Source organism: Leptidea sinapis, chromosome 38 (assembly GCF_905404315.1).
Source record: "Leptidea sinapis chromosome 38, ilLepSina1.1, whole genome shotgun sequence".
NCBI classification, from domain to species: Eukaryota; Metazoa; Arthropoda; class Insecta; order Lepidoptera; family Pieridae; genus Leptidea; species Leptidea sinapis.
In genome coordinates this window covers 1,917,007-1,943,878 of record NC_066302.1, presented here as the reverse complement: position 1 = coordinate 1,943,878, position 26,872 = coordinate 1,917,007, and the positions used below count along the sequence as shown (strand labels likewise).

The window sequence follows — 26,872 nt, the reverse complement described above, 5'->3', positions numbered from 1 at the left end:
CCGGTTTTTTCTCAATACTTTCTTAAATGGTTTGCAGGCAAACTATTTCAGAGTGTGTGTGTCTATAAATACTCTCATTTCCGCCTACCATATGCATTGTTACATTTACGTAATAATGTATGTTTTTAAGAACGACAGACTACGGAGGTGTGGATGCCGTGACTGTTTTAAGGTTATTAAGGCCTTACTGTTTGAAATTTCTTCCAATATAACAGATATTATTATCTTATCGTACACATGTACAATTCTGCAAAATTTAAACAAACCCATTTCGTTATTTTATATTTCTTTCTTATACACTATTATAATAAAGTCCCAGCCACTGTTCAGGCATTATCTAAAAATAAATTTAAAAGTTTTATAAAAAAATGGCTCTGTCGGAAATCCTATTACAGCTGAATATCTAAGTGATCGGACAGCCTGGGACTAGATTATGATTATTTTATATCGATAGAAATGACGGTACAATATTGTATAATTTTATTGAAAAGAGCGCAAAAAAATTATGCTGAGAGAGTTTCTTGCGCCGCTTTTCTCTCTCACGGCGCCATTTGTTTCCGAAGCGATTGTAGTATCTAGTATATTAGAAAATACATCAAAAAGAATTCTAAAGGAATCAATTTTGAGAAATTATATGCCTTTTATACCTTATATGTAGCTCTTGTAGTATTTAATTTAACTACTTCACTATAGAGTCAACCAATACAGTAGGTACTCGTATACGTATAACACGTACACAGGTGTATGAACCAGTTGATATTTTAATCTCTCCTGAAACCTTCATAATAATATCTTGTCAAAGATCGTCTCACGTTCTCGGTTGTCCTTGGCTGAATGTCTTGCTCATTATTTTAAGCGGTGTGTCTTTGAAGGCGGCACGTACATCATTATATGCGCTAACATATATATACCTACATATTATATGTTAGCGCATAATATGTCACGATAGCTAAGAGACAATTGCGAACACTATTATTATGCTTATAGAACAGAAATCTGAATATATATAAATTCAGTGTCCTGATTTTTGTTACCAGTGAACTCCTAAACTAATGAACGGATTTTAATGGGAATTACTTCATGGATTGCAGTTTAGTCCAACTTGAGAGATCTCGTGGGATGGATTTAATTTCAATTGAGGACCCATAATTATTTTTATTGCCTATATTTGTAATAATATATACATATCTTCTATGAAATACGCACGGTTTGATAGTTGGTCTGCTGTGAAACAAATTCATTATAACAACAGGGAGCATATTTTACGAAAAAACAGTATTTTATTTAATATGTACGGAACAACGTCTGTTGGGTCAGCTAGTAATAATAAAGTATGCAAGATTAAATGTTACTTTTCTATATCTTAGTGTATCAACGTGTAACACTTTTTAAAATATATAAATTTAATTTTAAATATTTATTTCATATTATGAAGCCCTCGATGTGCATTTCATACTTTTCTTCGCTTCATTTCTTTCTTACAAATTAAATATAATTATGTGTTAAATAAGAAAATTGTTTAACGCGTACCCAACGTCATTTATTCCTCCAAAGTGTATGTGGAATGTAATTAAAATGTCTTTGTTCCAGGACTCCGGCCGAGCCCAAGTGTAATGGCGGAATCTCTCGACGCAGTCAACTTGTCAGCGGTGTCGGGTGGTGACGCGACATTACCGTGCGACACTCGCACGCTTTCACCGCCAGATGCTGCTTTACTTGTTGTTTGGTACAAGGATGATGTACCTATTTATAGGTCAGTATATTCATTTGCTAACCATAATATTATATTGAGCACTTTTAATGTTTGCATTGAGATGAAGAGTATCTCTGCATTTTCTTCTGCATTCAAATTCAAATATTTTTATTCAAAATAGTATGTGACATCACTTATTGAAAGTTAAAAACTACCACGCATTCCAAAAATAATGCCTCAGACCTGAGTAGAATGGACGCAACAAACTCAGCGGACTTTTTTTAAATCAAAAAATATGTTTACAAAGTAATATTATACAATTAATCTTATAATTTAATAGCCTGAGGGCGGTCGCTTCATTACCAATCTGTAGAAACATTAAGAAGCTCATTTATGTTATAGTGACCACAAAAACGTTTTTTAACAATTCTTTTCAATATCGTTATACCTTTGTTTTGAACATTTTCTGGGATCTTGTTGTAAGAGCATATACATCGCCCCACAAAAGACTTACTATTTCGACCCTGCCGAGTAGTAGGCATAACAAGTTTATGTTTGTTCGTTGTGTTAAATTGCCTCGCACAGTCACTTTGTGTAATCATCTGCCATTACTGTATTTCCTAACGGATACGAAGATAGAGGTCTTCAATTTTAGTGCATACTCACACTTTTGACGCCTGACGTTTGGTCATGTGTCCTATTCTATATTAGAGCCATTGTAAAATACTCTATTTGATTGAAAAGAGTGGCCGTAGAGTGGCCTTCTCGCGAGCTCAACTTTTTACGAACATTTGGAAAATTCAGTAATTTAAAAGATATATATGTAATGACGATTCAAAAGCGCTTAGTGTTACTCTTTTTGAATAAAGTTTATTTGACTTTGACAAAAGAGTGACGTTTGACGTGGCAATTGAGTGTGATCGGAGTTCTTCATGGGCTCAAGAACAGTGGACATGAGGTTACCAGCTATTGTCACGCATGCTGTGGATGTGTCAAAAACATGAATTTCCTGAAAGAACTTTGAAGGAAGAAGAAGCGCAATTTCTACACACGATTTTTCGATCAATGTTATCGCTTTCTCTTTCCTGTCGTCAACAGTCGGTATGCGTTGGATGAAACAACTTGCTCTTTGCGTTGACGATAGACTGAACTGGGAAAGGCCCTATTAAAATGACTTATTGAATATCAAAAAGTACGACCAATTATTAACGGATTTGCACATAGTTGTAATTTTTTATTTCATTTATTTATTATTAATTATAAATACATACATTGTTCTTCATACCTATTATAAACTTACAGTCTCAGTCTCAAAAACAGAAACAAAGATATAGGTGCCCTATAATGTATTAAATTCCTCTGGATGGCTCACTAGGAAACCCTGTGCAGAGCCAACCAGTGATTACCGTCTGCTATGTAATTTTATTTAATGTTAATAATGAATGTAATCGAACTAAACTGAGAACTAAAACAATATTTATCTTTCTTTAAAGTATACCTATCTGATACTAAGAAAGTTTATGAAATTTAATAGTAATAGATAAAGCAAATAGTTATAAATAAATATACATAATTGAATATATAAAGTTATAATAATTTTGAGTTGATAATTTTCTCTACTACTTGTTTTTCTTAAAATAAATAAAAATAAATATTTTTTAATAATAATTAATTATATTGAACTCATAAATTTTCTCTCTCTAAACGCTCTCACAACTCAAGTTTCCATTATTTTATTATGTTATCACTCTTAAAAAAATATTTATTTCTTATTGTAGTCCACTAAAATATTTTTCCTTCTTATATTTTACTGTTATGGCAATCTTTATTGTTTTCGTGATAATGGATGTAAAATGTTATAATATTAAATCCCTAGACGTTGTAGCATTCACTACATATTATAAAACAAAGTCCAGCTCAAAAACTACTACATCGATTTTCATGTTGTTTTAATCAATAGATAGTGTGGTTCTCGAGGAAGTAAGTTTTTGTATAAATTTTTATAAATATACTAACACTATTTGTTGGAGGTGTCGGAAAACAATAATACTTCTTTCAACAAAAAGGAAAACGCTGTAGTGGTAAGGTGCAGCTGAATATTTCTTCATAAAAGTGTGGGATGGCATATGTCTATCTCTTAAGGATAACATACTTATACTTATATCCATTTTAATACTTTAAAATTTGGCAATTATGAAGCCGTAATGTAAAATCTGTTTACACAAATACTATAATATCAATCCTTATCATTTTATTACTACATATTATAAAATCATTCATTTCCATTTAGACAACATTATTCCCGAATACTTAAGTACATAATTTTTTTCCATCAAAATCATTTATAACAGAACAGTGTCTGTCGGGTCAGATTGTAGTGTATAAAATAAAAATTCCGAAGGCCTGCCAAGTCTGTCGTTACATTTAATAACGTTGGGTCTCCCAAAATAATAATAAGGCTTTTGTTGGACCTCGTACGCACGTGTCCGTTCCCACGGAATTATTTGAAAATCAATGTTGTTATTATTGGACAGAAAACGTATAATTGGAGCGACTAAGGTATCATAATATTGAATATTTCATAAATTAATGTTAGTATTTGTATTATATTAAAGCATGTCATATTTTTTCTAAGTGTGTCAAAATGGTTCTAAGTATCATTCTTTATTCCACAAAAAACCATAGACTAATAATATATATAGCGTACAGACACCAAATCTGTTTTTTCTGTAACCATATTGATTATGATATATATTTTGATTGATACGTCGTAGTAGTATTTAATGTAATTCCTAAGTATTTTGAATATAAAACCACGTTAAGTGCCTTTAAGTACATCCCCGTTGCGAGGAATCCGGCGGTGAAATGTAGGGTCGAGTATGATAGCTTTCACACGTACCGGCATAAATTACCGGGAAGACGGTCGGCGGGTGCTCGCCGGATCTACCACTATGCCCAGTAGCCAGATATCGGTTAGCCGGTGGCTGACCCACGGTACAATCACGTCGTTATGTCTCACAACCGTCATAATTTTATGCGAAAATTGCAAAATCGAGATGTAGCTAGATGTATGTAGAAAAACTGTAAATGGTTTTTCATACTATGATGTCATTGATTAAAAGAGGATATTGACATCCTAAAACGTGAAAAACCTGTTTTCATCACAGAGTAGGTCTGGAAATAAGGTGTAGAATGCTTCATAATGTTTTCTTTTCATGTTAATCGGATGAACTCAATAATTTCTTGACTTCATTTTAAGAGAAGGTTGATACTTAAATTATGAATGCGTCCCTACGCGACTGTACTAGCGTCGATGGTAGAAACGCCACTGGATACAAAATCAGGTCGTGTGAACGGCTGAATGTGTTACCGGGCAGTCGGCGCTGCGCCGGCAACTGGGACGTATGTAAAGGGCCTAACACACACATAAAAAAAAAAATAACACGCATTATTGGCTGAATAAAATACACGCATACATAAAGGGCTCACAGACAACCATCTCTGCTACCCTGTAGATAAAACTCAGGGCCATTTCAAAATAGTTTGGCAAAACATTATTATTCCCTATATTAAATACAAAGTCATATGAACTGAACTCTATTGCCAATATTGGAAAAAACTTTGCATATTATATAGGTTAGAATTAATTGACGTATTATAAAGAACTTGATTCAGAATCACGCTGAAAAATTGTCTGTAGCAAAACTTTGCCTACGTATCTAAGCGAGTTTTTATACATACGAAGTAGGGTGTTAATTTGAATGAATGTTTTAATAATACTATACTATATAAGTTAATGTATGTGTAATACTAGCTGAACCAGCAAACGTTGTATTGCCATATAAAGTAATTAAAAAAAAAATTGTGTATAAAAATAGATGCAACTGATTCTCAGACCTACCAAACATATCGTACTAAAATTATTGTTTTCGATTGGCATCTTGCAACCCTATAGCGGATAAGTGAATGGAACAGAATAATGTAAAAATCGCGATACATAAATAGTAGTAGATCGTAGAAGGGCGAAAATTTGAAGTTATGTGGTTTTTTTCAATACTGAATCATAATAAAACAAAAATAAAAATATATATATTTAGGGGTATGAAAAATTGCTCTTGGCCGATTCTCAGACCTAACCGATATGCACACAAAATTTCACTCAAATCTATTCAACCGTTTCGGAGGAGTTTGGTAACAAACACCGGGACATGAGAATTTTATATATTATTCGATTAGATTAGATTTACCACACTGCTCGTAAATTTTATATTACATCACGGTTGTAGTCCGTCAATGTTTGAAACAAGTCAATTATGTAGTGGTCACCTGTGTCGGTTTATACCAACCTAATCATTGTGTCGGATAAGAATGCTTTGTTACTCCTGATACAAATCGACATGACGTGATATCTGAAAGTGAAAGTTTGTTTTTCTATTTCGAGACGGCCCGGGGTATAGATACAGTAGCGTTTAAATATTTACATGCTTAAAGAAAGTTGATCCTTTGACATAACAAATACATGCGACCTTCTTATTTATAAGTATAACTAGTTGACCCGAAGACGATGTTCTGTACATACCAATAAAATACTGTTTTGAAATGAATTTGTCAATTAAAGTTAATTACATAACATTAGTATTTATTTCGTAAAATATGCCCCCTGTTGTTATAATGAAATTGCTTCACAGCAGAACTGTCAAACCGTGCGTCAATAAATTCTCAAATAGAAAATATGTCCATACAATACAAATATTGGACACAAAAATAACTATGTGTACCAAATTAAAACTATCCTATGTCTCAAGTTGGACTAAACTGAACACATGAAGTAATCCCCATTAAGATCCGTTCATTAGTTTAGGAGTTCACTGGAAACAAACACCAGGACACTCGATATATATATATATTAAGATATAAAAATAATATATTATTAATAGGCGCAATTCACACATACTTTTCAACATCAAATAAGGCATGTTAGAAATAGCCTATGGGTGCCTACAATACACATAAATATACATAAACTCCCATTAATTAGATACAAACATTAATGCGAGTGTTTTATTAAACGAAGAGCTGATAAAACTTGTGAAATATGCTATATTTCTTATCATTATGCTTGATTCCAAATAATAATGGGGCCCCCACATTGAAGGAATTGCTAATGGACTTAGTTCTGCAGCATACGGGTTTAAAAAGATTAAACATTTAACTGGCTTAGATACGGCGCAACAAATTTACTTAACATAAATTAAATTTGAAAATAACGGTAACAGGACTCTCACGTTCCGTGCGAACGCTCTTTCCACTGAGTCTGCCGTTCGAGTGACGTATCGTTGATAAATCTTGTATTTCTTAACAACTTGTTATGTTTTCAAGTGATAACCCTCACTTCTAGGATTAATACACAAATAAAATTTGAAAAACAAAATTTTATGAACTCCGGCGTTCCGGTGCTCTAACCAAATAAGCTATCCGTTCGAATGACGTATCGCCATAAAATCTTATATGCTTTTTTCAACTCTCAGGTTGTGGCTTCATCTACAGGATCTACTTTACAGTTGATAACCTGCTCAATCCCAATATATGCATGTTAAGAAATTGATTTGAAATGTCGGTCTTGTTGCTCAGGATGTGGTTTCATCTATTAAAATGTAATTGTTTAGAGTTGAAAGATTAACATCTCAAGTCAATTTCCTTACATGAAAATATTGGGGTTTAGCAGGTATCAACTGTACAGTAGATCCTGTAGATAAAGCCACAATCTGAGAGTTGAAAAAGACATACAAGGTTTATTAACGATACGTCACTCAAACGGTTGGCTCAATGAAAAGAGCCCTCCCACGTAATGCGAGAAGTCGCGGGTTTGAGCCCCGCATCGTTCATAAATTTTGTTTTCAAATTTTATTTATGTAATTAGTCCCAGAAGTGAGGGTTATCACTTTAAAAAAGTAACAAATTATTTTAGTTTATTTTAGGTTTCTTCATAGTATTATGACTCAATATCTCAAGGAAAAATTTTCAGCATTAAGTTCACACCAACAAAATATTCGGTCTGTCCATAATCTCTTGTTTTGTACTCCTGTTCATTAAACTTCCTTCTTTAACAATTCATTTACTGTGCAAGCTCTTCTCACTGAAATGAGAAAGACTCAAACACTCCAATCCATAATTATTATTTATATAACTCCCTATTTTTAAAGCTCAAAAAATGAGTTTCCATACACACTTTGGACCCCTATTTAGCTTGTGCCTGCGACTCCGTCGGCGTGGGTCTCGTTTAAATATTGTAGCGCCATACAAACCACCACACCCCCATTTCATCCCCTTAGGGGATGATTTCCGGGATAAAAACTATCATATGTCCTTCCCCGGGTCTCAAACTATCTCTATACCAAATTTCATTTAAATCGGTTCATACAAACTTTGCACCCCTTTAGGGGTGAATTTTTTCAAAATGCTGAAATTCATTTTCTTGTATTCTAAAAATTCGCTGCGCACCTGGCGATGATGGCGTACCTACGAGTATATTGAGAAAGTTGCGGGATATCCTTTGCTATCCTATTGATCATCTTTGTAACCTCAGTATGATGACAGGTACTTTCCCATCATTATTCAAGCAAGCGATAGTTGTTCCAATTTATAAGAGTGGTGATAAGCTGTCCATCTCAAACTACAGGCCCATCTCACTACTAAGAGCCTTGAGTAAGGTATTGGAAAAGGTGGTTAATTCAAGACTAATACGCTACCTTGAACAACATAACCTGATAGCAAGTAACCAATATGGTTTCAGGGCTAAAAAATCTACAGAAGATGCTGTGATCTCCTTTTCCAATACTGTCACCAAGCACATGGACCAAAGAAACAAATGCCTGGGAGTATTTCTCGACCTCAAGAAAGCGTTTGATACCGTGTCCATACCTCTCCTACTCCGAAAAATGGAAGGCCTTGGTATACGAGGAATCGCACTTGACTGGTTTAATAACTACCTATTAGGAAGGACGCAAAAAGTAAAAGTAGCAGAATATTTTAGCAAGAAACTAAATGTGACACACGGCATTCCACAAGGTAGCACGTTGGGACCGACGCTTTTTTTAGTATACGCTAATGAAATTTGCAACATAAGACTAGATAATGCCCAACTTATTGCCTTTGCCGATGACACTGCCATAATATTTCATGGGAGAACGTGGAATGAGACCCGCACAACAGCTGAAATTGGACTTAGCAGGATCACAAAAACATTGGAAAATAATCTACTCACCATAAATGCTCAAAAAACCAAGTACATTTGCTTTAGCATAACGCGAGTCACCCAGCCCCCTTCTAATTTCAAACTTAAGTTACACACGTTTCCCTGTAACAAATTAGAAGTCACTCCTAATGACTGCTCCTGTGAAGTACTCGGTAAAGAAGTAACCATGAAATACTTGGGAGTTGTCATCGACGAAAACCTAAAGTGGCATCCCCACATCACAGCACTTGCTAATAGAGTCAGGAGGCTAATCCCCGTATTTAGAAACCTCCGTGACGTTGCTGACACCAAATTGATAATACAACCTGTATTATCAATTTGGTGTATAAAGCACTATGTCAATCCCTACTGATCTATTGCATATCTGCATGGGGTGGAGCAGCCTCCTCACACCTTATTGAGGTAGAAAGAGCGCAAAGAGCTATCATAAAGGTGATGCTCGGTAAACCTCGTAGATTCTCTACTGAGGAACTATACAAAATCACTGAACTTCTTACGGTACGTCAGCTGTATATAGACAGAAGCGTTACACGTTACCATCGGATGCACCGAATTCCACCACTGGACAGTACTCCCCGACGTCGACCTGTAATACACATTCCCCGAACAAAAAGTTCATTTGCACAACGCCAATATAACTATTTGGGACGATATCTTTTCACAAATATTAATACAAAACTTAAAACTATGCATTGTAATATATATGAACTTAGACATAAACTCAAGAACATGTTAAGAAACCTAAATTACGAAGCTACTGAAAATCTTATTCGATAACCACTACTTAAACCAAGTATAGCATTTGAAAAATAAAAAGCTAAACACATACTCACACACACACACACACACACATACACACACACACATATACACACACATACACATACACACACAAACACACAATACACGCCCTAAATTATATATAAAATAGTTTCTGTGTTCATAATTTGTTGCATAACTTCCATTGTTGGACCTTAAAATATGTTGATGTTTGTTATTTGACATTTTACAATGCCCCATGTCACGGGCTGTCCTAGTTTGGGGGGTCGAGGGTAATTTTAAGCAAAATTGTATTTTTTCTTTGCAACAAATAAAGATTTATTATGATTATTATTATAATAAGGAGTCCATACGCAAAGTTTCAAGTCTCTTACTTAAAATTTTACTCCATCCCCATACAAACTTTTAACCTTTCAAAAATCCCTTAATGGATACATGCGTTATGTAAACTACTTGTTGTGAGAGAATCAGTCAGTCAGTCAGGACTTTTACGTTTATATATATATATATTACTGTGACAAATTCAATACTAGTTCTTTTCAAGGTATTATTTACTGTATGTGTATGTTTAAATTATAATTTTATCGATAACACCACCTTCTGCTATATTTTCAAATAAACTACTTCATTACAGGTTATAGAAATCGCTCTTAAGCGATAAGCCTATTGCTTCTTATGTATTCTCGGTTTTTGTTTTATTTAATTATTTTGTTGTGAGTAATAAAGATATATTTCATTTCATTTTCAATTTCATCTTCAGTTATAGTATATTGATTGCAATTGTGCAATGCTGCCGATATTATTACCGTCTATGTGCTACTATTTATAACCTAGGTCCTAAAGTAAAAGAATATTGCGGGGCAACAGTTAAAATTATTATTTCTGTAAATATTGCTCTCACTAATCGCTCTCCCTTAGTTGTATCGAGCCGACTTTACCCGAACAAGCTTTACACATAAATAATCTTTTGGCTCATAATTTGAAATCCTTTATGTTATATTCTTATCGATATACTTGTTGTATAATTATATTATCAACTTTATTTTACTTAGCAAACATTATAATTAGTACGAACGATTAAGGAACCATTTAAGAAGGTACAAAACTTGAACAAAAAAAACTAATAGGACATCTGGATTCGAACCGGGGTCTTCTGCTTTCCAGACACCCCATCTGAGCTATTATAGTCTTGTATATAGTGGCAAAACCTTACTTTTGTATTCTTATAACATAAATGACTTTCTTAATGATACCACAGATTGGGAATGGTGTGACCGCCCTCAGGCTATTAAATAATAAGTTTAATTGTACAATATTACTTTGTAATACATATTTATTCGATGAAAAAAAAAGCCCGCTGAGTTTGTTGCGCCCATTCTTCTCAGGTCTGAGGCATTCATTTTGGAATGGGTGGTAGTTTTTTGACTTTCAATAAGTGATGTCACATCCTATTTTGAATAAAATTATTTGAATTTGAATTTATGTCATTGTAGCAGTTTCTTATTAAAACACCGATAAAATTATTGTTTTTTTAATTGATACCTAGTTATACCTTTTTTGTTATAAATATAAGGGACAAGACAAGTAGCACGTTCAGCTGATGGTAATTGATACGCCCTACCCATAACAATGCAGTGCCGCTCAGGATTCTTGAAAAACCCAAAAATTCTGAGCGGCACTAAAATTGCGCTCGTCACCTTGAGACATCAGATGTTAAGTCTTATTTTCCCAGTAATTTCACTAGCTCCTGCGCCCTACAGACCTAAACCACAGTAATGTTTACACATTACTGCTTAACGGCAGAAATAGGCGCCATTGTAGTACCCATAATCTAGCCGGCATCCTGTGCAATAAAGCCTCCCACATGTATCTGAACAGTGAAAGTAGTTAAAAATCAATTAACAATTAAATAGTTGTCGATGGCAGAGTGTCCATATTGTGTTGTGGAAGTAAATGACCACAACTGATGAAATTTATTTTAACATGCTGAACTCCTCTACGAGATAGTACGAGACTATTCATTGTTAATGTCACAATATACGAATATTCCAATTTAACGATTATACATACATCAGTTTTACGACACCCATACGACATCGTTAATATAAAAAATGTTTTACAGTATTTTGAGTGTCTACCCTAGCGATTATCAGGCTGCTATAAATAACGGAGATATTTTTATAGCTTCAACTGTATATATTATTATAATGATGTGATAAAAACACCCTATGCTTTTTTACAATAACATATTAATCTTTGATTAAGGATTGGTCCGCTGTGCTCCAACTAGGTACGTAACTTTACGTTCTCGAGCCAGTCTCGAACAATGTGTGACGTTGACGTGCCATATTATGTTCTGTTAAACTTTGCTTATAATTGCCATCAAAAATGCCAGGTTGCGTAGTAAAACTTTGTTAAAATAATACTAAATGAAATAAGAAATACACTGGGATCACATATCATCAGAAATTATTTTATTATTTATTAAATTCAATGTAAAATAACACGAAGCGTATGTTGTCAAGATGCAATGCACACAAGCATCTAATAGTTGCCGCAATTAAGAAGCTATTGTTCTTAGGTAGAACGGTATCTAGTTGTAGCACAGCGGAGACCATCATTTATCTAAGAGATTATGTTTTGTCAACTTTGTGGACAGTGGATGTATCTATTACAACACTTCAAAACCAAGCATTTTAATCCTCTTTTTAGGATTTACTAAGGATTAATTATTTTCTTGAATATTTTTTTCCGCATCACTAATTATAAATAAAGCAGCTCTACTTTTTCCGACTTAATACATAAAGAAATAAAATTAAGTCTAGTTGAAAGTTGAGAACTTATTACTCCCGAAACTGGATGACATTTACAAAATAAAATACTTTTGACCACTCCTGATTGATCCAGCCTTAAACTTATAAACAACAAATCATCTTAATCTTTACAAATTAGTAACAATTAAAATTGAACCACTTTAACTTCAGTTCATCCACTATATAATAAATTCGCTGGTACACATATATTATAAAAGTATGAAACAAATAAATACAAAGTTAGCACAATTTGTACAAAGTATATTTTAACATATGTTTAATAAAACAAAAATATTCCAGCAATCAAAACACGGAGGCTTAGCTATGTAAAACCTTCAGCTACAAACTTCCAACAAAGACGTACTGAAAGTAAGCCTCTTGAGATCCCTTCTAACCCTCGGGATAAATCTTTACCTGTATCAAATAGTGAAATAATATTATACTATAAACATTCGCCTTTTGTTTCTATTAAGTGACATGAATAAAACTTTTTAGAATTATTGTGGTCAGGTGTGTCTTGTACATTCAAAGAGGAGCTTTTCTACAATAACGTTTTTACGTACTTTCGTCATTTAGATATCTTTTTTTTATTACAGTAAAAGACGAGACGAGCAGCTGATGGTAATTGATAAGCCCTGCTCATGACAATGCAGTGCCACTCAGGATTCTTGAGAAACCCAAAAAAGCTTAGCGACACAACAATTGCGCTAGTCACCTTGAGACATAAGATGTTAAGTCTCATTTCCCCAGTAATTTCACTAGCTACGATGCCCTTCAGACCAAAACAAAATAATGATTACACATTATGCTTCAAGTTGGAAATAGGCGCAGCTGTAGTACCTATAATCCTCCATAATAGGAAATGAGCATCCTACTGGTATCTGCAGAGAAGTAAGACTCTGTCAAGACACCCCAATTAATTTTTGAATAATTTTTATTTAACAATTTTTCAAGATAACTGCAACAAAAACTAAAAATAAAATACCAACATGAGGGGGCAAGGCCAATCACATGGTCAGGATCCCAGTAATTGTCAATTTTTGTGGGCCTGTAGCACGACAGCATGTTAAGAACAGTCTAACCATAGTCCATGTGTTTACATGGTATTAAAATCAGCAACAAACGATATGATTTTAAAAGTAGTTACACTTCACAAACAGCAATAAGAACGTGGTGTTCGGAGCATGAACGTGCGACACAACCGCATCGCTCGATAGTTCTTCCTAGATTGCCTGTACAGCGCTCGCCCGGCGCCCGTTCTCGTCCGCACACACACCACATGCCCATAACACCCGAACTAAGATGAATATCGATCTTCATACTCGCTTCTTGGCTTGACGACGGTATATATTTTTTAATTTATTAATCTGATCGGATCGGATCGATATTCTGATATTTTACTGAAACATTTTGTGACTTACGAAATAAAGTAACAAATAAACAACGAATAAATGACAAAAAATATAACAATATTTAAATTATGGAAAAATAATACTAACGCGTGAATTGAAATATTAAAATAAATTATCGCGTATAACACAGATGGACATAGCGTTTTTTAAGCTTTACGGTACCACAACGGCGCCTTTTCTGCCGTGAAGCAGTAATATGTAAGCATTACTGTGTTTCGGTCCGAAGGGCGCCGTTGCTGGTGAAATTACTGGGCAAATGAGACTTGACTTCTTATGTGTCAAGGTGACGAGCGCAGTTGTAGTGTCGCTCATAATTTTTGGATTTTTAAATAATATTGAGCGGCGCTGCATTGTTTTGGTCAGGGCAGCTGAACGTTCTGCTCGTCTCGTCCGAATCTCTGAATGGGTTTAAGCATTTATAATCGTATATAATTTTGTATAATCGCGACACAGGTGAATTGATCCACAACATAGTATCCACTATGCTACTGCCAGAAGGTTTTTCAAATAAGTTCACGGGTTTACGTGGGCATCTAGGCACTCTAAAATTAAACATAGACACAAGAAAGGAGTTGTCATAATAAATTAAATATATAAATATTGCAATATTTGTTGGAATATGCGAATAGTAATCTTTTATAGAAAGGCAACAATACATAAGATTACAAAGTCATAACATTTGTCCTATACATAAATATTTTCTGAGACTCAATCTACATATAAAACTGAGCTAGAATTCTCTCTCCTAATCATTGATCTCTTGAATTAGATGAACTGAGCTGGTTTATGTGTGTGTTTACTTGATTATATTCTATGTTTGTGGTAAGAGGCGCTTCCATTAAATTATTTCATAACACCCACCAAGCGTCTAATACATTGTTATATGCACATTGAAGTCAAACTCAGAATCAAATAAACATTATTCAAATACACTTAAAATAAACGCTTTTGAATCGTTATCATAAATATTTCATTTAAATTACAGAATCTATCATATGTTTGGAAAAAGTAGAAAAACTCAACGGCCAGTCTTAAATCAAATAGACAAATTCGTTTGTAAGGTTCTGCATGCAATATAATATGAATCATGTTGAAATCTTTTAAAAATAGTTTTGTAGTATGAAATATTTCATTACAAGATAAACATTTACTGTATAAATCTAAGATATATATTGGTTGCATCGACCTTAAAGTAGAGCTTGAATTCACTATTCATGTTAGAATGCGTGATGAACATGATGGTTCAAATACAAAGTTCATGTATTTCGTACTAAGGATTTATTAGGTGTCGGGGAACAGTAAGTTCTGGAAGGCAAAGCCAAATTGGCTTTGAAGAAACTGGGCGTCATAAATAGAGCACGGCATACATCAGGCCGGTCCCACATTCTAGCGCTCTACAAAGCGCAGGTCCGGTCAAAAACTGAGTTTTTCTGTCACCTCTGGTATGGCATATCCCAGTATTAGCGCGATCCATTTGACCACGTGCAACTCAGAGCAGCTCGAATTTTGGAGGACCCAGTGCATCTGTGAATGGATGAATCACTTGGCTTTACGTAGAGACGTCGATTAATTGTGTGTCTTCTTCCGCATTTATCACGGGGATTGTTCCGAAGAGCTGTTTCACCTGATTTATTCAGCCGAATTCCATCTTCGCACGACACGCCACAAGTTAGGATATAATCCCCACCATCTGGATGTGTAGCGGTCCTCCACAGTATAGTTTTCAAGGAGCGTTGTTCCACGTACTACAATGCTGTGAAATGAGCTTCCTGGTACGATGTTCAAAAAAACCGTGTACACCTTCCTTAAAGGCCGGCAATGCTCCTATGATTCCTCTGGTGTTGCAACAGAATTTAGGGGGATGGTAGATAGGAGACTTAACACCACGGGTCACCCGTAGGCTCGTTTGTTGTCTTTTTCTATACAAGAAAAGTAAATACACAAGTCTTACAATTTTAAATCTAAACTTATCTGAATATGAAGACCTGTGTCAAATCACAATCAGGGTACATGTGAATATTTTATAAATCACTCCGAGTCAAATTTGTTATGCATGTCGTTCCATGCGGTTGTTGAATTAGTTTCGATCCGACTGGAAAATGTTATCAACTTGAACAATGTGTATTATTCTACATTATGTTGCGGACGCCTCGGGGGAAATGGCTATCTATAGGTATATTATATTTATTGGGTGAAAATTGTTCTCTACCTCTTCATAATTATTGGTTCTAATAATATAAGGTTGGCGATTCAAATTCAAGTATTTAAATTCAAACTAGGATATTATTTGTCTTTTTTCTTCCTTTTTGGGAACATAATAATATAGTTATTATTATGTTACTTGCTTTACAATCTAGCCTTAACATAGACTAATAAGTAATTCTACTTTAACTTAAACTGCTACATAGATTATAGATCTAACAATGTGTCCATTAACACATTTCTTAATGTCTTTATAAAGGGGAAGTCACTTTGTTTACGTGTCTTTTATAATATCACTATTTTTATCCACTTACCTACTGTGATTACCGCTATTTGAACTTTTTCGGCTGTCTTTTTATGGTTATCTCACGCCTATTAGAGCAGTATCATCAGCAAAAGTCGCAACAGCGTTATTTTCTATTTCAGGAATGTTATTCGTGTATAGTAGGTACAGGACCGGACCTAATACACTTCCCTGAGGCACTCCAAACTAGGATTTGAAACCACTGATTGAACTTCCACAATTACATCTAAGCGATTGGGCTGCCTGGGATTAGATTATTAGATTTATTTTAGAGCAATAATATTTGTAAAAATTATAATTATTTTATTAAAAAGAGTGCCAAAAAGAATGCCGGGAGAGTTTCTTGCGCCTTTCTTCTCTCTCGGAGCGTCATTTATTACCGAAGCGGCGGTAGTGCTTCATCTGACAATTTTGAGACATTAAATGCCTCTTATGCCTTTTTACCATTACATTATATATTATGTGTTGGCTCAAAATTTTTCGCTTCATAATTATTTGGTGTAAGTAATATTTTAAGTTGGGGAAATAGATTCTTCGCATTTTATATGTAGACTCAAGACATTTTTATTAAAAATTTATTTACATTTAACAACATTTAAAATATGTGTGTTATTTAGTTGGATGACTATTCGGCAGCTTGTTGGTAGAGGTCCTCTTCGTATTCCGGCGATCTTGACCAGATCGTCGGTCCACCTTGTGGGGGGACCACCAACACTACGTCTTCCGCTTCGTGGTCGCCATTCGAAGACTTAACTGCCCCAACGGCCATCTGTCTGTCGAGCTATGTGCCGAAATGAATATGTTAAAAAAAAAAAAAGAATTTCATTCAATTAAATTTTTCAGTACAAATCGGCAATTTAACACTTTAACCCCTAATATTTATTGTGAGATCAGTATTTAATATTAATTTGCTTCTATTCTTCTGCCTGACATTATTTCAGATTTCATATCTTGAATCTACAATATTTTTTCCAATCAAATCAAATATTCATATCACGAATATTACTTTAACTTAACGTAACTTTTGTATACCTTATACAACAATTATTGTTAAAATGCCTGAGAGGTGATATATTATACAAATAGAGGTTGTGGCTTTGTTGAAAAAAAAGGATGGACTTTTGGAATAGGTAATTGTGTTATTGCAAACACTCTCTCCACGTATATACTAAACTTTTGAAAACAACATTTTTTTATTTCATCATCTCATGTGTATTTTACGAGTCTAATACTAGCTGATCCGACAGACACTGTAGTGTCTAAAGCCATCGGAAATAGGTAGTCAAAGTTAATGAGTTAAAAATGAAACAAAAACGTATGTCACAATGATTTTATGAAATAATGTAGTAATAAAATGATATGGATTTATGTCGTATTTGTGTAAACAGCTTTTATATTACCGCTTAATAATAGCCAATTTTTTAAAGTTTTGAACTTGATTTATTCTTAAGAAATAAACATATGCCATAACTTTTTCTGTAGAACTGTATATAATACATAATTCCACCATACATTATTTTGTTATATCTCCAAAGGTTTAGACAGCGTCTTCATTGAGAGCTCCCAGACGGATTTTTTCGGACTCCTCCAACAAATATCGTTAATGTGTAAAAAAATACAAACAAAAAATTATCAAATTATACACCAAAACCTTCCTCAAGAACCACCCTATCCATTGGTGAAAACAGCATGATAATCGGTGCAGTAGTTTTTGAGTTTATCACGACTAGACAGACGCGGCGAACGACATTGTTTTATAATATATTGTAGTGATAGGCTTATATATATTCAAATAGAAATTGCAGCCTTTCATATTAAAATGGCAATTCATAGGCATAGAGGTTAGTGGTATTCTGGGGATAAGTACTGTGTATCCTTTGTTCTTTTCAGTCATAAGCTCTATATGTAATTATTCAGTAGCTGTTCGACGAGCATTCTTCATTGCTATGCAGACACAAGATTTTGCGTTCACCCTTGCTATGACATCACTACTCTAAATGATTCTGCCTGCATCAGCGTATTTAGTGTCGATATATTGGGCCACAAAATTGAAAATGAAAATATTACGGGAATAAAATTGATTGGAAGAAAATCCAGATTTTGCGTAGATGATAAAAAAGTTAAAGTGTGGAGACGCCCGGGAGAGAGTTACGCACAGTGGGCTGTGGACATCACTGGAATGATGCATATGGTGGAGGGTCAGTTTTCCCCTCAATTAATCATACTAAAGTATGGGGGGAGGTATTTGTATTTTGTATTGAGACTAGATGAGGGACGTACGTAACTCTGCGTCATTAGGAATGGCTTTGACACAGGGCTGGCGTTTTTGTATCAGCATATTTAGCCTCGCTATATCGAACCATGTTCAGTTCTGCGGTAACTTAAAAAAGAAGGCGAAATTGCCCTCTAAAAGCGTGGCGTGTGAGGCCTTTCTGCATCATTACCACATAAACCACATTCAGAGATCAGAGGAGTTGTTCAGGTTCATGCAGAAAGAAAATAATTACTGTCTCGTTTTCAATAACTCTGTTAGTAGCAAACATCATTTATCAATTACAGTTATTTGGTTAGTGTCGCCTTTCGGAAAACACTCAATAAATGATGGATTATGATAAATTCATAACTTTGTGCAAGCTTCTTACCTACATACTTTGATTGATGATTATTTATGAATAGGTTTCCCACGACAGTATTTTTGATTTAGAATAAGCTAAATTATATTCTGAATCGCTATTAAATAGAACCTTTTTATCAAATCTATGTTTTTTTTACAAAGCTAAAGATATTTTTAGATTCTTGAGGTATACAGAAATTGACAACTCGCGAAATACTGAAAGTTACGGTACTTAAAAGACAATCAAGGGAGTGTGTGTTGTTTCGTAATTATTTTGAAAAGGAAAGCGTTATGGTACATATTTTATACCAGTGATGCAATTTAGAAACTGTGTTGCAGCATCATCAGTGTTCCAACTGTGGCAAAAATAAGGTAAGAACTCTACTGTAGCAGAAGCATGGAATATCTAAGAAAATCGCCAGCCCTGTGGAGTGACAGCAATTCGGAGAAATATATAACACGAAGTCTTTTTTAATGACGTAGAGTTCCATATGTCCCTCTCCCTTTAGGTATTTGTATGGAAAACTGACCCTCCACCATATGCATCTTTTCCAATGATATTGCTCTGTGCGTACCTTTCTCCTGGTTGTCTCCACACTTTAACCTACCAATGCATTGCAATTGCACACGAGAAACACCAGCTTTCAAATAAAAAAAGAATTATCAAAATCGGTTCACCCAGTTGAAAGTTCTGAGGTAACGAACATAAAAAAAACATTGACGAATTCAGAACCTTCTTTTTTGAAGTTGGTTGAAAAGCAAATGAAGTACACGTTTGAAATAGACTTATAAATATACTAACTGAAGTATGTCTAGAATAACTTACAGATATCTAGGTACTTTACTTCTTTTGTCTTTACTTTGTTTGCTTCAGGTATAGCTATTTAAGCTTAACTAAAGTCCCAAAAATCGAAGCCACCCTAAAAGTAATGGCATATGGTTCCCAGAAACTTCGGCCAAGAATTGCGATGGCGCCTTAAGCCTTCTTAGTTATGAAATATTTATGAGTCGAAACGTTTACATTTCCAAGGATAACTTGCTTTCACGCGAATTTTATAGCGAGTTCGGGAAATAAATTGCCCGAGATAATATTGTCGAAATAAGCGGTGTGCCATCAATTATTTAACTTGTTTGTTGATGTTCTAATTCGTGTACTTTATGAAAAGAGTTGCGAACACTCTGTGAGCTTATTCATACAAATTACGCGTTTAAAGGTACCTGCGCGTTCCTTTTCAATTATATATTCAAATGTTTGTGAGGATTATTTTCATGAAAGACGTTATACATTGCGTCAGATTTTAATGATATTGACAATTTCGTAAGAGTAGATGTTTTCAAGGAAATCTTTCTTGCTAATAATTAATAATATGCAGATCTTTAAAATCATGGAAACTAGAATTTTAAAAATAAAATTATAAAATTGCTATATTGGTGTAACGTTTCGATATTGGGGCTCTGCGAAATAACTAAAACGTGAATATGACATTGAATTTACTACTAATGATTAAATATGGTAGCTTTCAATGAACACTTTCTTCAAAGGACGAAATTAGCCACTAATAAATGATCAAACCATGCAGAGAAAATAATCGCAAAAAGTCGGTCATTATTCTCGTACAACCTGTATCCATGCTGAAACCAAATTGGGAAAGAATTCCTTCCATTCATCTCATGCACTTTCCCATGGTAAGCGACAAGTATCGAACATGAGAATTGAGTGATTTTCTACCCAATTTGACAATGGAACTAGAACTTTTTCAAAGAACACCGCATAAAACAGTAACACATTACCGACCCAATTTAAAGTATGCACAACTATTGCAGATACATGATTAACATAAAAGTAGCTTTTAACATAACATCTTAGAGATTTGGTAGGTTTTTTTTAATATTATGTAAATTATTTATTACTTTCTCATTTATAGAAAATGTAGTTTCGTCTATTAACTATTACTAAATGTTAAATTTTTTATAGTTTCTCTGATTATCAATGAAATCATAAACATCCAAAGACTGTTGATATCTTTATATTAGTAGCTGACCCGACAGACGCTGTTCTGCAAATAGAAAATGATAAGGATTAATATCGTGTTTGTGCAAACGGTTCTTAAATTACCGCTTTATAATTATTGCCAATTTTGAAAATTTTCAAATGGGTATAGTATGTTATCTTTAAGAGATATACATATGCCATTGCGGACTTTTCTGTAGACCTATATAAGATCCACAATTCCACCGTACATTATTTTGTTATATCTCCTAGGGTTTAGACAGCGTTTTCGTTGAAAGCTTCTTAGGCGGCTTATTTTTTCCGATGTCTTCAACAAATGTCGTTAATATATAAAAATGTATACAAAAACTTAACAAATTATATACTAAAACCTTCCTCGAGAACCACGCTATCCATCGATGAAAACAACGTAAAGATAGGTGCAATAGTTTTTGAGTTTATCAGAGGCAGAAAGACAGAGATCTGTGTGGAAATAGAATTTTATAGCCTGAAGTATTTATCTCAAAACCATCTTATTTATAATTGAAGTTAAATCTATGGATTTAAACTTGCGTAAAATATATAATAGGTAAATTTCTAAAAATCTATTGTTTCTGTAACTAATTATGATTGACAAGTCGTTAACAGTCAGCCTAGCTAGGCTTATGCATATGCCATCTTATTAAAAATTTTAGTTAAATCCATGAATTTTAACTTGCGTAAAATATATAATAGGAAAATTTCTATAAAATATTTTGACGATTCTGTTTGTTTTTTGCTAACACACTTATAATTAATTACAAGATAAAAGTCATAAGCTTAGATTAAGGATTCTTGTTCAAAGTGCGACAACTAATACTTCGCCCAAGTGGGCGTACTCGAGCCAGTCTTGAACATTATGTGACGTTGACGTGCCACATGTTCTGTTAAACTTTGCTGATAGTTGAAACTAAAATGCTGGGTTGCGTAGTAAAACTTTGTAAAAATAATACTACAAGAAATAAGAAAGACACTAGGATCATATATCGTCTTTAAGTACTTCGTATTTTACTAATTTCAATGTAAAATAACAAAAAATTTGAAAAATGCCATTGAGTGTCAAGATGCTACGCACACAAGCATCTCTTAGTTGCCGTAATAAAAAGCTATTGATCTTAGGTAGTGCATTATATAGTTGGAGCACAGCGGAGACCAATTCTCAACTCGTAACTTTGTATTTTATATGAGTATCAAATAATTAAGTGTAATTTATGCACATTTATCATAAATAGTTTATAAGAGCTATTTCTGCCTGACACTGTCACTCAATGTTAGTCTGCATTTCAACGCCGTAATATCAAACATTAACTGAAATTATTGCAAATGTAAAATTTGAAAACAAAATTTTTGAACTATGCGGAACCCGTGACCTCTCGCGTTCCGTGCGAACGCTCTTCCACTGAGTAACGTAAGATTCATAAATCTTGATTTCTTGTTCGATTCTCAGGTTGTGGCTTCATCAACGGGATCTACTTTACAGTTGATAGCCTGCTCAAACCCAATATATGCATATTAGGAAATTGACTTGAGATGTCGCTCTTTAAAATATAAACAATTTCATATTTCTTAAAGAGATAACCCTCACTTTTGGATTAATTACACAAATTAAATTTGAAAACAATAATTTCTCAAAATTGATTCCTTTAGAATTCTTTTTTATGTCTAGATAGATTTTTTTTTTCGAACAATAATTATGAACAAAAGACAAAAATCATAAATTATGTTTTCAAATTTATCCCAGAAGTGAGGGTTATCACTTCAAACAATAACTAATTGGTCACATACAGCAAACTAAATCGTTACTTGGATTTCAATCCGAATAACAGAAAAGTAAAAAAGATTGTGAAATTCAAAAAAGCCATTCATTGATGATTCTTGTATGTTATACAGCTCACGTATCTATCATGATGACAGTTTGACGGGAATTTTACAACGAGATGTTTTTAGTATTATTTCAGGATTTTAGGCTTAGTAAAATAAAATATGTCTCTAAAATTTATAATTAAGACATAAATGTATTGCTACACTTAGAAAGACATGTTAAGTTCTTTGAGATGGTTATAGTCCCCGTACGAAAAGATGGGGGGGGGGGGATATTAATAACACTTACTGGTGGTTACTTAAAAAATCAATAATATTCACTTGCAATCGCCAGTTAGTAATTGATACGCCCTGCCCATTACAATCCAGGATTCTTGAAAAACCCAAAAATTCTGAGCGGCACTAGAACTGCCCTCGTTACCTCTAGACATAAGAACTTAAGTGTAATTTGCCCAGAAATTTGACTAGCTACGGCACCCTTCAGACCCAAACACAATAATGTTTACATATTACTGCTTCTCGGCAGAAATAGGCACCGTTGTAGTACCCATAATCTAGCCGGCATTCCTTCCGAGCCTTCTACTGGTAAACACTTCTCACATTGAGCGCCAAATTAGCGGGAGCTCACAAGCACAAATCACATAAAATAGAGAACATTCAAATGCAGTGAATAACAAAGACAGCTCAACACAACAACCTCATTATTTTGTCAATAGCATAGACTTATAAGACATATAGACTACCTTACAGCCTGATAATTTTGAATTGTCAATATCTGCGTTAGCGTGGTTTAATATTCAAAATTCTTAGGAGCTCCTATAAAATGGATTTCTTGAATAATTATGGATTTCCGCAAAGTAACGCCTACTTCAATAACGTTTTATTTCGCAACCCGGCATTTTAGTTTCAATTATTAGCAAAGTGTAACATGTGGCACGTCAATGTCACACATTGTTGGAGAATGGCTCGAGTACGCCCACTTGGGCGTAGTATTAGTTGTCGTACTTTGAACAAGAATCCTTAATCTAAGCTTACGACTTTTATCTTGTAATTAATGATAAGTGTGTTAGCAAAAACAAACAGAATCGTCAAAGTTTTTTATAGAAATTTTCCTATTATATATTTTACGCATGTTAAAATTCATGGATTTAACTAAAATTTTTAATAAGATGGCATATGCATAAGCCTAGCATGGCTGACTGTTAACGACTTGTCAATCATAATTGGTAACAGAAACAATAGATTCGCTTACCTTTTCTATATTGCAGTATCTCTATTAGAAAGGTTCTCCGCTCTTGAAGGCTTTGTTTGTCTAACTAAACGTTAAAAAAAATTAAGTATATTGTCAATTATAGGTTAAATACGAGGGCGGCACTGAAAATTTCGGGAATCAAGGAAGTGACAAAACATTACTATTTAAAAATGTATTTATTGCTTTTTGAAGTATTCTCCGCGAAATTTGACACATTTTTCCATACGATGGACCCAATCATTGAAGCAACCATTCCATTCGGAAGTTGGGGTCTCCAAAATGGCCGTTTTGTAGGCGTCCACAGCTTCTTCAGGTGATGAAAATCTCTGACCACGCAATTTATTCTTTATTTTAGGGAAAGTATAGAAATCATTAGGCTTAGGTTGGGGCTGTACGGCGGATGGTCTTATAATTCTATGTTTTCTAGCTCTAAAAACTCTTTTGTTCTGTGCGCGGTGTGAGAACTCGCATTTTCGCATTTTCGAACACCCAAACTCGTGACTGGTTTTTTGTTTCGGGTTCGTACGCGTATATCCAGAATTCGTCACCTGATACGATGTTGTATACAGTATTTGAGGATCCTGCGTGGAATCTTTCGAGAGTTCTGACGCACCAAGTAACGCGAGCCGCTTTTTGCTCTTCACAGAGCAAATGTGGTATCCATCGGGAAAACAACTTTTTTACACCTAATTGTTCATGCAAGATTATTTATATTTAAGTCATGCCAATGTCTAACGTTGCCTGAATTTCACGGTATCTTCCTCAATCAGCGTACGCACAGCATCAACGTTTTCTTTGGTGACTGCATTTTTTGGACGACCTTGACGGGGATCATCACTGAGCTTGACACGTCCACGTTGAAATTCAGCAAACCAGCGATAAATTGTGTTTTGGATAGGGCTTCATCACCAAATGCAAAAATCAACCGGTCAACATACTGTTTTTGTGTTAAACCACTTCGAAAGTCATAATAAATCATCGCTCTAGAATATTCTCGAGTCAATTCCACTTTCTCAACGACTAGACAAGACCTTGTGACAAGACCTAGATTTTTTTTTAAATAACTAATTGGTATTCGATTCTTAAAGCCAAGGAGTTTTCAATTCAAAAGATTTTAATATGACAGGAACTGTGGAAATATTCCATTCGCGATACTTTTAGTGCAGCCTATGTACAAGTTAATAAGCAAAATGAACTTTTTAATATTTTAACTGTCAAAACAAATAAATGGTTATTAAAATTGAAATTTTGTACTTGCAAAGATAACTTAGTATTTTCTTAGACAGGTTTACTACATGAAAATCACAGTTTTAAATGGAGTAGGAGAGAAATAAAGAGAAAGATTTTTACAACGAGTATTTTATCTTTCCTGAGATTCTATTTTGATAATAATAGTTATGAGTTTTCATCAAATTTTCAATTTCAGAGTAATTCAATATTCTATCTGATTTAAACTGAGTACTTCCATTGTTTTAGAACTCAGCTCTCGCTCCAGTGTTTGACGAAACAGTTCCTGAAGATCCCTTGTATAAAGGTGAAACATAATATGTCAAAGTGATATTGTGAAATTAATTGGAATTCACAATAAAGATCTTCCATTTAGAACATTTTAAATAATAATGGAACTCCGCAAAACAAGGACTAATTCAATTCTTTGTAATTATTATGACAGGTACTCACGATATATTTCATTAATTTGATGCAGATATTTCGATCCATTTGCATGAATCATGATCGCAGTGGAACCGCGGAGGCGGTGAGAAATTCTTGACACATTGACACTTGACACTAATAGTACATCAATCTGTCCATATGGCGCCTAATTCGTTTTGGTCTTTCATACCCTATTTCACGACACACACTATTTACGAAGTCCATACTTTCGGGACTTTTTGTTGCATTCGTACCGCAGAGTGAGGCCATGGGATTCCATGTTAACGCTAGTCTAAAACCACCTAGTTTTATTACAAAGTTACATTACAATGTTAAAGTCCTGCGATGATAAAAGTTTAATTCAATACAATTTCTAAGATTCTTTGATAATCTTGTATTCAAAGAAAAGTACAATTACTATTTCCGTATTAATTGCATGAATTATTTATAATTGTATGAAATATTATATTTCTTAGTTAAGGTAATCATCATCATCATAAGTCGGAAGACGTCTACTGCTGGAGAAAGGCCTCCTCCTAAGATCTTCACGACGATCGGTCCTGCGTTGCCTCATCCAACGTATTTCGGCGATCTTGAACAGATGGTCGGTCCATATGTGTGGGGCCTTCCAACGTGGTCGCCACTCGAGGACTTTTTTGCCTCACCGGACAACTGTCCGTCGAGCTATGCGCCCTGCCCACTGCCACTTCTGCCGGCTATATCGGTAACTTTGGTTCTCCTACGGATCCTCATTTCTGATCCGATCTCGCAGGGAAACTCCGAGCATAGCCCTCTCCATTGCTCTCTGAGCGACCATGAGCTTTACCATCAGGCCCATAGTTAGCGACCCGTATGCGTACCGTAAGTAATCACTGGCAACACACACTGCTTGAAAACCTTAGTCTTAAGACACTGCGTTATCAAAAATAATCCAATAAACAAGTTTAGAATAGAAAAATGTTAAATTTATAACGCCATATTACACAAGTATTTTCATCTGAATACGTGACCTGAATATATTCATTGCTAGAGGGAAAAGATATA

At 34.3% G+C, this 26,872-nt stretch overlaps 1 protein-coding gene across 1 annotated transcript in view; it reads left to right on the top strand.

The window, feature by feature from the left end:
- Positions 1-26,872, top strand: part of LOC126975889 (nephrin-like) — a 291,725-nt gene that overhangs the window by 149,261 nt on the left and 115,592 nt on the right. The window contains exon 3 of the mRNA XM_050823989.1: positions 1,591-1,753. Coding sequence (XP_050679946.1) covers positions 1,591-1,753 — 163 coding nt within the window. The remainder of the gene's footprint in view (positions 1-1,590; positions 1,754-26,872) is intronic.